The sequence below is a fragment of the Astatotilapia calliptera genome, chromosome 9 (assembly GCF_900246225.1).
Source record: "Astatotilapia calliptera chromosome 9, fAstCal1.2, whole genome shotgun sequence".
Taxonomy (NCBI): Eukaryota; Metazoa; Chordata; class Actinopteri; order Cichliformes; family Cichlidae; genus Astatotilapia; species Astatotilapia calliptera.
Window position 1 is genome coordinate 20,048,087 of NC_039310.1, and position 14,979 is coordinate 20,063,065.

Genomic DNA, 14,979 nt, shown 5'->3' on the forward strand with positions numbered 1-14,979 from the left:
AGTTACAGAGCAGTGAAGATTTTTTTGCGTGGTTCTTTGCTGGCAGATATTAATGAATCTTTCTAGTTGAAATCAGCTAACTGTGGTTATGAATCACCATTAGTGACCACATTGGTACTCTTGTTTCTTCCTACCACATGTTAAAAATCTGGAACCTCAAAATGCTTTCCACTTCTACATCCTGACACTGTTAAAATGATTGACTGCTGTTTGCTATGAGAAACAACAGCCTGCAGGCCTCTGTGTTACATGTGGCACGCCCGCTGCCAACAGGGGTCAATTCAGACGTGATATTTCCCTTGTTCCACTGGTTCCTCATCCCACAATGGGGCCGTCAAGCTCGCCTTTTCTCTCAAGGTTAATTTCATTTGAACCACACCAACTCTTGTACTGGCTTGCTGCTTGCCTGTGTTAAGGTTGCTGTCTTTATTGATTGCTGTGAAATAAAATTATGCCTCACTGTATAGAGGAGCTGAGCCCTGCTGAACACAGTTAATGATCCTCTTATAGCACTTCATACGTTCCCTAGCTCATCTCATCTAACTGATTAGAGATAATGTATCTTATCTTGTGGCATATTTCTTTTGCTGGCTTTTCTGTAAGTCTCATTTGCATTTGATTATTAAAGTTACCTACTATTGACATAATAGTAGGTAACCGGCTCCTTCCCAGCTGAACTTGTAAAAATCAGTTAAACATGAGTGCGATGATCACTATTGGGAGTAAGAGAGCTTTCATGCATACAATGGTAGACATCGTCCTTATTAAAAGAAAATATCCAAATCTCTAAATTGAAAGAAGAAGAGAACAAAGGATTGAGGAATGAAAGTCGGTAGACGCAAGTCAGAATACCTGTTTATGGGAATGGGAAAGTGACAGGTGTAACAGTGAAGATGGAATGAATAGAAATAATACAAGTGGAAGAGTTTAAGCACCTGGGTCGACTATCTGCAGAAATGGGCACTGCAGGGGAGAGGTGAAGAAGCGAGTGCCAGGGGTGATTTGTGACAGGGTGGCAGCGACTCTACAAGATGCTAGTGAGACCTGATGTATGGTCTGGAGATGGTGGCACTGAGAAAAATACAGGAGGCCGAGCTGGAGGAGGCGGAGCTTAAGAGGGTCAGATTTTCATTTGGGAGTTACCAGGATGGACAAGATTAGAAATGAGCAGTTTGGAGACAAAGTTAGAGAGACAAGTTTGACATGGTGCAGAGGAGGGATAGGGGATATACTGTACAAAGGATGTTATATATGGAGCTACCAGGCAGGAGGAAAAGAGGGAAACCACACAAAAGATGAAGTATTGTCACAATTATGCAAGATGCAGTCACTTACGTACAGAGTAAAGATCATTTCTGAATCTAATTTCAATCCAAATTATTTAAAAAAAAAATAGAGGCAATAAAATGTGGGCTTAGGAGACTTTGGTTATTTCTGTCCCCTTGTCATGACATGTGTCCATGTTAAACACATGAGCAGGAACAGTGACCTTGTTGAGTAACAGCAATAAAACCCATTTATTACTCTTTACAGCATGAATGCTGAGCACACGTACGGTATCAATCCAGGAGCCGAGTAAGCTGTACACAGTGAGGAAAAGCCGCTCTACACCAGGAATTCTTCCTCATGTCCTGACAGAAAAATGCTTCATTTAGAGGTGAAAATTAGGTATTTTAGTTGAAGGTTAAACAATAAGCTGCTGATGGCGTCACCGCTTGGCTTGGTGTGGCTGGTGTTAGCCTTCACTTTGGTATTCAAGCCAGTGGCTGCCAACACCTGTTCGAACCAGGCTTTTTCCTGCTCTCACGGATTATGCGTGTCTGAGGACTGTGTGTGTGACTTCACCGACGACTGTGGAGACAGCAGCGATGAAAACAATTGTGAGTAAAATGTGAAAATGGACACACAGTGTAGAAAAATCCGAGAGTAAAAATCTATTTTTATCCACGATCTGGTTTCAGTTCATAGAGTTTGTAAATTTGCTTGTGAATCAAACATTTTCTCTTTATATTAAATGCAGTGGAGAACAACTTATCCTCATCCTTTTTCATCTTTGAGAGCGAACTTATCACACATTTACTTTTCTTTTCTCTCCCTGAGAACTCCTGTCGCTTTAAGCTGCACAAAGTGTGTAACAAAATGCACCGAAACAGAAACAGTTTGTGTGTTTACTGATATTTGTTGAGCAGTTCGAAGCATTGCGTTTGAAATGACCTGAAAATATTACTCCTTTTATGCTCACTCCTCTTCAGTATGGCTAAGCTAGATGCTGAAGTACTGCAACCACAACACATTAACATGTGCACCTTGAATGGTGGATTCACCAATAGGATTGCCTTTTATGTTATTGATCCTTCCATTTAGCTTCACATCAGTTTGATGTCTGTTGTCTGGGAGGTGCACAGTGATGTGAAGTAATCAACAATGCCCCTCAGATGTCTTAAGCCTAAAGTAACAAACCTATTTTAAAGATGTTAGGAGTAGAAAGTACAGTTATTTGGACATTGCACAAAAGACGTAGAGAAGAGGCGGAGTGGGTGGAGACTAGTGTCTGGGGTGATTTGTGATTGAAAGATAGCAGCAAGAGTGGAAGGAAAGGTTAGAGGCAGTGAGACCTGATGTGACGTGTGGTTTGGAGGGCTGACAAAAAGACAGGAGGCTCAGCTGAAGATTTTAAGATTCTGATTTAGAGTGAGAGCAGACGAGATTAGATATGAGTACATCAGAGCGACAGATCAGGTCGAGCAGTTTGGAGGCAAGGTTAGAGAAGCAAGGCTGGTTTGAGATGGTGTAGACATGTGCTGATATGTTGACGATGAAGCTGACAGGCAGGAGGAGAAGAGGAAGACCACAGAGAGGATTCACAAATGTAATTAAGGAGGACATGGAGGCAAAGATATTTGTAATAAATATATGAACTTCATTACTTTCCACCTCTATGTGTCATCATGACGTGTCACTCTGAACTATCAGGCTTATATCCAACTGAACAAAATAATAGGACTAAAAGAATAAACAACTGTCTTAAAGTGCATTTTCTAAAATAATATTTTTTCTTCCTTAACCATTAAGAACTATTATCTTTGGTCATTTATTGTTCATTTATTGTGTACTGTAGTTACAAAACTTTTTTTTGATCATTAATCTTACTAGCGCTTTAGGAGTAAGCCTTGTTCTAAAAATCTGTAGCTTTAGGGCTGGTCTCTAAAATCCAGATCAGTAGAATAAAACAAATAGAAGTTTAATCTAATCGAAAGCTTTACTGAGTATATTTTTATGATGGATATAAAATTTTGTCGACAAGGATCTATAAATGGGCGGTGATTGTTGTATGTTTGCTAATCTTGAAAATACGCCACGGCACTTCTGAATTATAAACTGCAGTTTACACTTAAATCTTTAATGACGTGAACTACATCAGAGGCTTAACAACAAAAGAGCAGAAGTGAAATATATGTGTTACCATTTTCTGCTGCAGGTTCAATGTATGAGAGGTGTGACTTTGAGGAGGGTTTCTGTGACCTGATCCAAAGCTCAGAAATGAGGGCTCAGTGGTCCAGAACAACTGAGGTCGCTGGACTCAAACATGACCACACAAACAACAAATCAGGTTGGAGCAGCTGTCATTTCCAAATGATAACAACACCTATTATGAAAGTTTTCCATTAAATTTTCCTCCTCTCTCCCGTCAGCACATTTTCTGTCCCTGTTACCCGTCAGAGGAAACAAAACCACAGCAGACCTGAAAAGTCCAGTCTTCCCACCCAGCCACACCTGCCAGGTAACAGAATCTACAGTAAACCACAGCCTCCACCAATGTGACATCACCGGATCACCTTCTTTTCATTTCTGCTTGTCAGATGAGTTTCTATTATTATTTTGGAACAACTCACGGAGATCTTCAGGTCCTGGTTCAAACTCATCCAGTAGGTCGGAGCACAGCAGTGTGGAAACCCTCAACTCAACTACAGAAGGATACGTGGCTGCGGGAAATCCTTCGCTTTTCCAGGAATGACAGTTTTCAGGTCTGTAACAGTGTAATTACTGTCTAATACTAACAGCGTGTCCCGTATCAGATCATGGTGTCACAAATGGTCTCAGTTATATTAGTATTTAATTTCTAATTCATACATATTAAACCATTCTTTAAAATACCCCCGACTCCAACTTGTTAGCGTTTAATCAAATGTATTATTACCTTAGGCACCAGCAGTGCTACTTCTCTTAGCTTTCTGATACTATACAGTCTTTGTGCAGTATTTGAAAAAGCTCTTTTTTTTATTGTAGTTTTAATATTTTAAAGTAAGAGCCCATAGCAAATGTGCTAAATTGTACTGTGGCTTTCGTATTGTAGCTCAGTATCACTGTAGTGCATTAGCTGTGTCTCGTACTCTGCACTGCTCCTGAGTAGAATTTACAAAAGGAAAAAGTCAGAATGCAGCTCATTCGAGCCCACAATAAAATGAATGTGGAGCAAAACCCGAGAGCAGATTTTGGAGGCACAAGAAAAGAAAAATATATCCATTAGATGCTTGGATCCTTTTCCTGTGAGCTGCACTTTGACTGATGAAAGAAAACAGGGTCTATAACATATAATTTATTGTCTTTTTAACTTGACAATCTACCTACTGTCTTTAATTTAAACAATATAATCTTAAAGCTGCTCTTATCATTGTTTCCTTAAATAACATTTAAGAGAATCATCAGATGACTGCATTTTCCCTCAACTTTGTGCATCCCCTTGCTTTGGCTTTGCAGTCAAACATCTTTTGCTTCCTTGATTCACTATCTTTTTTATCTGAGTCATTTTTCAGCCACAGCAGACAGGTGTTTTTAAAAACGACCCCAGCAGCACACAAACAAAATTAGCAACATAAGGGATGGTGCATTTAGCGGTTAAGGAGTCGAACATTTACACCAGAGCTCGGGATGTTCTTGTGGAAAGCACACCTTTTTGATTGTGAGCGCTGATGCCATCAAGTTCCCATTAAGCCCTGCAACTAGACCTAATTTGATAAAGTGAAGTATTCTGCCTGGGAACATATAATAAACTAAAATAATTTGTGTCTAGCAGCCATATTGTGGCCTGGGGCCCCTCCAACAGAGAAAGCCAGATAATTAGCTAATCGCTCAGGACCTGCCCTGGTTGATATTCTACTTATTCTACTTTAGAGGCGCTAACAGCTGACCACATAAATGAGCTCTCAGGCTTAGGCTCTTTCTGGCTTTTGCCGGTGCTGCCTCATCAGGAGCTGGTGGAGAAAACATCTGAACTATATGGAGGTCATCCCAATAAATGGTCAAAAGTCATGCTTGTCATGACGTTGGGCCTACATCATAACCTCTTGATGTTTTACTATAATCTGGTTCAAAGGCTTTCACAGGTTTAGTAGGTGTTATGGTATACAGTGTTAATAATGCAGTGTAGGGTTTATTGTAACTAGCGAAGTCGTCACAGAAGAAGTAAGCTTCACGACAGGAGCTTTTTATATCCACTGCGAGGGTAGTGACCTACTCTTCAGAGGCCATCTGGAGTCCTGTGAAGCCTGCTGTTGTGTCCTTCCAGTATCCTGAGACAATGTCAGTGTGTCACCGTCCCCTCTTCTCTGCCTTCACCATCTGTCACCCAGGAGTGCCCGCTCAGTTTTGTGATGTAGCCGACCAGTAGCAGCGGGAGTAAAGAGAGGCCACCTCTCTGCTAACATTCACTTTCCCCTCCATTAATCCACTTCCTGTTTCCAAGGTAGTTTGGTTAATTGGGTTTTCATTTGCCGTGATTTCAGTTTCAGTCAGTTTGCTTTATGGGCTGCACCTTGAGGTTAGATTTGCTCTTTAATTGTGTAGCGGAAGAACTTTTCATTTGGTCAGCTTGAATCTTGTAAGATCAACAAAAAATATATCACCCATATAAAAATTTTTTCCAGAAGCTGGAGGATGAAAATCTAATCTGCGATATGATTAAGGGTGTTTTGTTGTGCTGCTTCTACTCACAATAACGACATGACTCTGTGGATAAAAATACCCAAGATTTTAAGAAAGCGGGGGCACACTGTCTGGATCAGATAAACACTCCGGCTCAGCTGTGAAATCCTAAATAAACAGTTATGTAAACTCATTGCTGAAGATTATATTACCCTTGTGACCTCAATTTTCACTTGTGGAGGTAAAAGAAAAACCATCTGAGATGTGTGACTGATGGAAATTCTACTTTTCTGAGCAGTCTTGATGACGCAATCTACTGTTTGCTGAGATCAGTCATAAATGACAGGCTGTAAAACTGCACCGGTGCAGATAAACGCTGCTCTGTGGACTTTGATCAGCGTGTCTATGATATTATTCTGATAGCACTCTGACTAAGGCTTCATTTACACTGCAAATCTGTGAGCTTGATTCTGATCATTTGATCAGATCTAATTTATTTGTAATAGTTGTAGTTTTGATATATATTTTTACTTTATTAGATTTCAGTGTGAACCAGTTAAGGTCCTAAATTGACCAAAACAACAACACATTACTGTTTTAATGTGTTGTAATGTTCAGTAGGGTGCACAGAGCATTTCTTCCTATTCATCTAGGAAAAGGGATAATAGATGTAGTTATTTAGTCAAATATATGTAAACAGACATGGATTTACAATATATATGGCAAAAACAGACTTTTTTGCAATACTAATGAGCTGAAAAGTCGATATTTAGCATGACCACCTTTATTTTACAGTACAGCGTGAACTCTTAGGCAGCTTTCTTGTAATTTCTTTAAGTCTTCAGGAATAGTTCTCCAGGTTTCTTGAAGGACATTTAAAGCTGTTCTTTGAATGTTTCTGCCTTTTGTTCTGTTCTCTGTCAAGATGATTCCACACTGCTTTAATAATATTGTGGTCCGAGCTCTGGGGAGGCCTATCCATGACTGATACTGCTCCTCTGTGCTTTTTTCTATCCAAATATGCATCAGCAGGAGTGTTCTGGGTCATCGTCAGGCTGAAAAATGAACCTGTTGTCAATCAGACTCTTTCCAGATGAATTGTTAACAATTCCATCAAACTGGACATGATCCCGACACCAATGGCTGAAATGCAGCGCCAAACCATGACCGAGCCTCCACTGTGTCTAAAAGGCTGTGGACACTCACTGTTGTATCTCTTTCCTGACCTCCTCTGTACACATTGACAACAATCTGAGCCAAAATTCTGGATTCATTATTTCATGCTGTTCACTTTTATATCAAGCCTTGTGTAATTTGGCTGACATTAGCCTTTTTTCCCTGTCTCACATCCTTAAGAAGGGCTTCTTCAAAGGCTCCCGTCAACTGAGACCATTTCTGACGAGGCTTCAGTGAACAGTAGACGGATTTATTAAAGGGACAGGTGTCTCTTTCAGGTCATGTGTCAGGTCTTTGCTAGATTTCTTTTTTCTTCTTCCTTTTTTTCCTTCATCTATCCACCTATTTTTGTTGTTGCTTCTTTTTTGTATTTTATTCCCATACTTGTTACAACCTGTTGTAATAAATTTAGAAACAAGTATTTAAACAGAAATCAGGAATAATCAGTGAGAACAAATATGAAAACTGAATGGGTATATGAATATTAACAGTAATAACGATTACGATTTTTAAGACATTAATAATATTAGGCTTGCTCAAATTCTAAATAATTTAATAGGAACTGAATGGATCCTGACATTTTTAAGAAAGACAGGCACTACAAAACCCACAAACGTTAGGATCAGCTAATATAACAGCATTCTGCAAAAACAAGGTTTAATAAAGCTTCACGGTCCAACATGCTCATGTAGGCTCTGTTTGTGTAGCAGAGCTGCAGCAGCCTGTTCTGTTGATAAGAAGCCCATAAAGTGTTATTTATAAGTTAATATTCAGTAGAAGCCAATACATTTGTGAGAGGATTAGAAAGAGGGTGAGGATTAAAAGAGCTAACGGTTGAATTAGGCTTTTTGAAGCACAAATGTTCTGTATGTATGTCGATACAGAGCTGGAATTATGAGTGGTGGGACTGTGACAATAACTATTTAATTGAAAAAGACTTTATCCCAAATATTAGAATGCTAAGGGACATTTTTATATCTGTCGATGACTCTAATGCAGCGGTCTCCAACCTTTTTTGCGCCACGGACCGGTTTATGCCCGACAATATTTTCACGGACCGGCCTTTAAGGTGTCGCAGATAAATACAACAAAATAAAACTAGTACCGGTACCGAAAAAAAGAAGATTTATTCATAACACATGTGAAAAGACCCAGGAAAACCGAGTTAACGATAAAAACGATAACAAAATAACGCTGAAAACCCTGAAAACCATACATTTCACACCTGGGCGTCAACTCGCGCGGCCCGGTACCAAACGACTCACGGACCGGTGCCGGTCCGAGGCCCGGGGGTTGGGGACCGCTGCTCTAAACCACAGGTGTCAAACTCCAGGCCTCGAGGGCCGGTGTCCTGCAGGTTTTAGATGTGTCCTTGATCCAACACAGCTGATTTAAATGGCTAAATGACCTCCTCAACATGTCTTGAAGTTCTCCAGAAGCCTGGTAATGAGCTAATCATTTGATTTAGGTGTGTTGACCCAGGGCGAGATCTAAAGCCTGCAGTGCACCGGCCCTCGAGGCCTGGAGTTCAACACCCCTGCTCTAAACAAAGCTCTTTTCACATTGAATAAATAAATAAGAACTGTATCTGGTTATCTGTCATTTAAGAAATAAAATAAAATACAAATGAAGTCACATATGATATAAAATCACTGCCCATTTCATTAGGTACACTATGAATGTCGATCTGTGGGATCAGCACTCTTGTACAGGATGTCTGGAGCAGCTCTCTGTTTAAAAAGTCCTAATCTCTGATACTACACGTCTTCCCCAGCAGGCAGTGCAGAGCTTAGATGGAGCCAATGACTCAGGAGACTCAATGCATTCAAGCTGCCTCTCTCCTCCATGTGTCTACCCCACATATCTCCATGGTCCCCTTGTCCCTGAGTAGCCTAGGGAGTCAAAATAAATTCTATGGCCACACCTGTTAATGGCAGCTCCCCTCTAGATCAGCGCAGTGACTTGGAAAACGAAACTCCAGGAGTCTGTTGCATGAGGCTGGAGTGAGCTGTAATATATGCATTATACTAATGCAGATTAATACCCAGGTTTTTACCTTTACTGTTTCACAAAGGGTTAAAAAGCAAGGAGCAAAGCAAAATCAGAATTAAAAAAAGAATAAAATCACTTGAATTATACTTGTTTAATTAACCTATTCTGAGCTAATGCTGACTTTGTTCTCATCTTTGATAAACGAGTTGAAAAGAGAATGACTACACCTCGACCACGATGCACGCATCTCTGATCCGTGTTGATACTAATAGTCCAACAGGACAGCAGCAGCCCTTGGAAATTCAATCCCCCAGGAATACAGTGGAAATCCAAACTCTCTTGAATGTGTAATCTAACATAGTAAAACTGAGCAGAGAAAAAAACAAAAAATACAAAACTAATTTGCACGTTCACAGTTTGGGCAGCAGTTCATCGCTCTACAGTCTCTGCTGGAATTTCTTAGATCCAATCTTCTGAACTGCTCATCTCACAGAAGAACCATTTATTTCTGCACAACACTTTAGTACCTGGTCATCCTTTCTCCCCCTTCTCCTTCTAGTCATTACATCTTCTGAGATTACATCTGACCCCACACATGAAGACATCCAGTTACCTTTGTTTAGCGTCTAATCACACGATGTCCAGCCACACTATATCGTCCTCTTATTATTTGACTTTTCCACATATATGATTTAAAGTTTTAAAAAACTTTAACGTCACTTCATTACATTTTCTTTTTTTCTATGTTATTCTTAACATAAATTTATAATTACCCTGTTTTTACATCCATTTTAATATAATCTCTTGTAAATTCTAATACTTTTTCCTCACTTTTTCTCCTCAAAGCTCTGTTTGCCATTCACAATTTACACACACACACACACACACACACACACACACACACACACACACACACACACACACACACACACACACACACACACACACACACACACACATCACGCCTTCCAAGGCCAGTCTCAGTGAGAGGCCTGCTATTATTATATTACTATTATTTGTTATATCGATTAAACTTAAACCTGATTATAATCTGATCAGTATCAAGCAGTTAAGCTTCATTAACTGTCAGAAAAATCTTATGAGTTATAGTTCGGTGTTCAACAATTATGACACTTAATATCATTTCTCTTATTCACAATCATGTATAATGATGGGTTAGTGACACATTTCTTATCTTTCACATGCCTGCAAACACACAGAGACACAAATCTAAACTGGATCATGTCTATTTGTCTATGCAAACAAAATCCAAACACTACAATAATTTTCATTACTCGAACTGCATTTTTCATACAGCATATTGATTAGATTTCTTTCGTGACTTTCATAACCAAGAATAAAGATGATTTACAATTAGCAAAAGCACATGTAGATAAACTCTTTTATAGCACTCTGTGTCATTTTTGACATAAAGTCTGGATGTTAAGACCTTTTACCCTCTCTCAGATGTAACTCATTGTCATGCCTGAACCACTGATACAACATAGGATGGATTAGTTCGTGCTGTTTACACCAAATTCTGACCCTACCATCTGTTGAACTTTAGCATGTCATCTTGATCAAGTCTACCTGCATAAATTAATTGGGCTGCTGCCATGTGATTGGCTGTTAAAGAGTAATTATAGGACAGGTGTACCTAAAGAAGTGGTTGGTAAATGTATGAATCACAGATTTGGCCCATGTTTGCCGAAGAAAATCTAACTGGTTGGTTTGTTTATGGCTGCGCTTCTCAATAACAGACCCCTCTGGATTTGAATCAGCTTTATTTGTATTGCTTCAAAATCTCAGGTCACTTTAGATCAGCGGTCCCCAACCCCCGGGCCTCGGACCGGTACCGGTCCGTGAGTCATTTGGTACCGGGCCGCGAGAGTTGAGGCTCGGGTGTGAAATGTATGGTTTTCAGGGTTTTTATCGGTTTTCAGCGTTATTTTGTTATCGTTTTGATCGTTAACTCGGTTTTCCTTGGTCTTTTCACGTGTGTTATGAATAAATCTTATTTTTTTCGGTACCGGTACTACTTTTATTTTGCTGTATTTATCCGCAACACCTTAAAGGCCGGTCCGTGAAAATATTGTGTAAATTAAAAGTGGTGGCTGAGTACTCTTTTATCAATTCTTTCTTTCTTTATCTACCAGGTGGTGATTCGAGGAGAACTTTCAGCTGACAGCGAGGCCTCTGAGGTCCTGGCCATCGATGACTTATCCTTCAGCCCCGGCTGCGGGGCTGTGTCTGGTACTGGTACCATTAATAACATCGCACCACACAGACAGCACAAGTTCACACCCTGACATTTTGAAATATCGCCGCACATAAACAGACCCCCACAAACTTGTTTTGAATACCGATACCAGGGAGGTAGGGTGCTAAAACACCTGGGATGGCATTCATAACAGAATAACTGCATCGTTAAAATAGTGCTTAGTGCATGTTTTGCTCTGAATATGGAGCGTTTTTTTGTGTGTGTTGGCTTATTTGTGTCGGCTGTAACGTGCCGCCTGCAGCTCCGTGATGAATTTGATGCGGTTCAATATCTTGACCGGGAGCGTTCAATAAAGCACTGTCCAGTTGGCATTTTGGACATAATCTGAACATGTTGCTTTCACATTATTTTATACAGTTGCGAGCCCAAAGCATAGCATCACCACAGCCTGTTCATGTTCTCTCATCATGAAATAAACAGCAGTTGAACTTTTTTATTGACTACAACCTTGAGCTTATTTTCACCACAAACTGAATAACAACAGGTCCTTATGATGGGACTTTGGTGTAGAAGGATGCAGAGCAGGGCAGCTCGGCTCGTTTGTGATGAATGTGAATAACCTTTAAAAAATTAACTCATAGAGGTTGTAGCAAAATTGTATGTTAAGGAAGAGAGCCTTCCTAACTAGGCTTCATTTCTGTGACTAAAACTTTCAAAAATGTACATTTTTCATGTAAACATTAAATCTAGTTGCAATCTGTATGTGGAGAGTTGCTCTTGGCATTTTCAGCTCATTGTTTTTGGTCAATCCCAGTAGACTTATTTATTACCTACCCGGCACCAGAGCGGCAGCTAATGAGACATTATTTTCTTCAGGAGATGGTGAAGATCTAAACTGTGCACAGGGGAGGAGTGAATGCTGGTGCTGTATAAACAGGCAACTGTTTTCAACATGCTTTCTATATAATATTAAAGTTGTCAGTTTTTTGTTTACAGCCTTTTATCTTTCTTTCTTTTTTTGCTGCTCCCAAATGGGGAAAAAGTGGCAAAGAGTATTTAATAAATGCAAAAGATCTTGTCACTGCGTATTCTTAAGAGTGTGGTGAAGCATCACCAAGCCTAGTTTGGCATGTCTAAGTAGACGAGACAGTTCAGTGTCACCTTGGCTCATGGTCCCTTTGCTTCCATCTGTCTTCTGCACTCACAGTGGATTTATTAAAAGCTCCAGACTTCAAAAGAGGACTGTTAGTGTCCCTTTAATCACATAAAAACCAATAAACCAAATGCTAAATAGTGCATAACAGACAGCTCATTAGTCAAATTTTAAACTCAAATCAACTTAATACTTTTTTCTTTTACAGTCAAAACTCTGCTAACACTACCTGAGCTGCACATATACGATTTAAGACACTGTTTTGAAAAGTGTCCGACATCTAATCATGCCAACCACAAGGATTTTTATACATCCTTTATTATTCATCCTGTCTCATCTATGGCCGATTTATTTGTTAGACTCAGTACTGGCGGCTTCACATGATCAAAATATAACCAGTATATCTGAGCTGTGATCGAGTGGATGTGGCTTTGGAACTAAGTTGCTGTAACTGTTTACCACGTTGTGTTGCAATCATTATTTTTCATTTATGTTCTGCACAGGAGTTCATTTTATAGTTCTCAAACTGAGTGCACAAGTTTGCAGACAGAAAACTATTTTCAGGCAAACCTTTTTAAATGATATAATATTCAGTTATGCTTGTGGTATGTGATGTACAGAGTTAACGTCATGACTTGGACCTCTGGTTAAGTTCAGGCAACAAAGCCGCTTGGTGAAGCTTTGCAGTTATACATTAAATGTTAAAAGACCAGTTTTGAAAACACCAGTTTTGGTTAACCCTTTAATGCCTAGCCTATCATATTTGACACATTTGATACAAAAAAGAAGCCCAGTACAGCAAATATGATACAACTTACAACTCATATATGCAAATTATTATTTAATTAACTAAAAAAAAAAAAAAAACAGTTGGAGGGTTTAATAAATTCTTCAGTTTCAAAAGTTTGAATTAATTTCTTACAATTATTTCATGGTTCACATTTTAAAGGGTTGAGCTTTGCTCTAGTTTTGAGTTAAATATTTCTTTAAAAAAAAATAGTGCTCAAATATCCTCATAATTTTTGTGCAACTTTAAACAATATTTTTATAATTATCCCATTTATTTGAGAGAAAAGTATCCACATAGGTTTTATTTGCTATGAAGCCTCCATCCATCCATCTATCCATCCATCACAAGGGCAGCAGCCTAAGCAGAGAAGCCCAGACCTCCCACTCATCCAGGGGAACACTGTGGTGTCTCCAGGCTACCCGCGAGATGTATCTTGGGTCTATCCCAGGGCCTCTTCCCAGTATGACATGCTTGGATCACCTCATTCGGCTCCTTTTAAGTGTAGGAGTATCAGCTCTACTCTGAGTCACTCCTGAATTACTGAGCTCCTCATCCTATCTCTAAGCGAGACAGTCTCATTCTTCTTATTGCAAATTAGTTGAACATTAAAGCAATCTGTAAGCAGCTGTTATGTGCCATTTAGAGTGTGGACACACACTGGACTGGCAGGCATAATAACAGAAGAAACTGCTGCTGAGTGATTTTCCAAATTGAATTCAACAAAAAGACAATCCAAAAGAAAAAAATTACACCAGCAGGAAACGCAAGCTCTGGAAACAGCAGGGAGTGATAAACAGAAAGACAGCACACATACTCACCACCCCCAGTTCTCATTTCCAGAAATGCCTATCCTTGATTCCTCTCCTCGCGTCTTACTCCATCTCACAAAGATACGAGCAGATGAGGCGAGGGAGAGACACGAGGAAAGAGAAAGACAGTGGGCATTTAACAAAATGAGACATCCTCGCCTGTGAGCCTCGTTTTAAAGCGATGCCAATTAAATTTGATGCAACTGCATCAAATATTCCTGCATTTCATGATTTCTGATGCAACAGTGCTCGCGACATGATTTATATTTAGGATCGCAACGCGGCTTAATGTGAAGTGATACCATACGCTTTTTAAAGTTACAAACAGAAGCAATGCAGACCAGAAAGTTGGAACATCTTAAAGTAAAATCACTTCAGCAAATGAGTCACCTGTGCATCCTCATTTTTACAGCAAGCCTCATTTTTCCTCTGTCCTCCTTCAGTGACCACTGAGACAGATTTTCAGGACACAGGCAGGAGGACAAAGGACAAAGGAGACAAGGACACATAATCAGTGAAATGAGAAAAGTCGCAGAACTCTGGAAACAGCGAGTAGTGACAAACTGATGCAGGCAGTGGGAGAGATAAGACTGACAGGGCTGACTGGACACAGGTGAAAACAAATTAGGGTGGGGCAACAAATCAGAAAAGTGGGAATCAAGACAAGCACGGGAAGCAAAAACAAGTGGGACATGCAACGTATTTAATATTTTCAGAGTATGAAATACTTTTAAAATGCAGCCAAGAGAAAACATGAACTAAAATTCGTAACAAAACCTGACAGCTTTACCTCTTAATGCTGTATTAATCCAAATCCTTCTCAGTTTTAATCCTTTCGGCTGAGTTTATTCCTTATTTCTTTTCAAAGAGAGATACTAAAAACTCAATACAGCAGCAAAGCAGCCTTTAAAAGACT

The 14,979-nt window shown here is 39.6% G+C and overlaps 1 protein-coding gene across 1 annotated transcript in view; it reads left to right on the top strand.

The window, feature by feature from the left end:
- Nucleotides 1-1,702: 1,702 nt before the first annotated feature.
- The window catches only part of malrd1 (MAM and LDL receptor class A domain containing 1), a 67,639-nt gene continuing 54,362 nt past the window's right edge, over nucleotides 1,703-14,979 (top strand). The window contains exons 1-5 of the mRNA XM_026180851.1: nucleotides 1,703-1,880; nucleotides 3,479-3,610; nucleotides 3,693-3,781; nucleotides 3,861-4,025; nucleotides 11,247-11,343. Of these exons, the coding sequence (XP_026036636.1) occupies nucleotides 1,703-1,880; nucleotides 3,479-3,610; nucleotides 3,693-3,781; nucleotides 3,861-4,025; nucleotides 11,247-11,343 (661 nt within the window). The remainder of the gene's footprint in view (nucleotides 1,881-3,478; nucleotides 3,611-3,692; nucleotides 3,782-3,860; nucleotides 4,026-11,246; nucleotides 11,344-14,979) is intronic.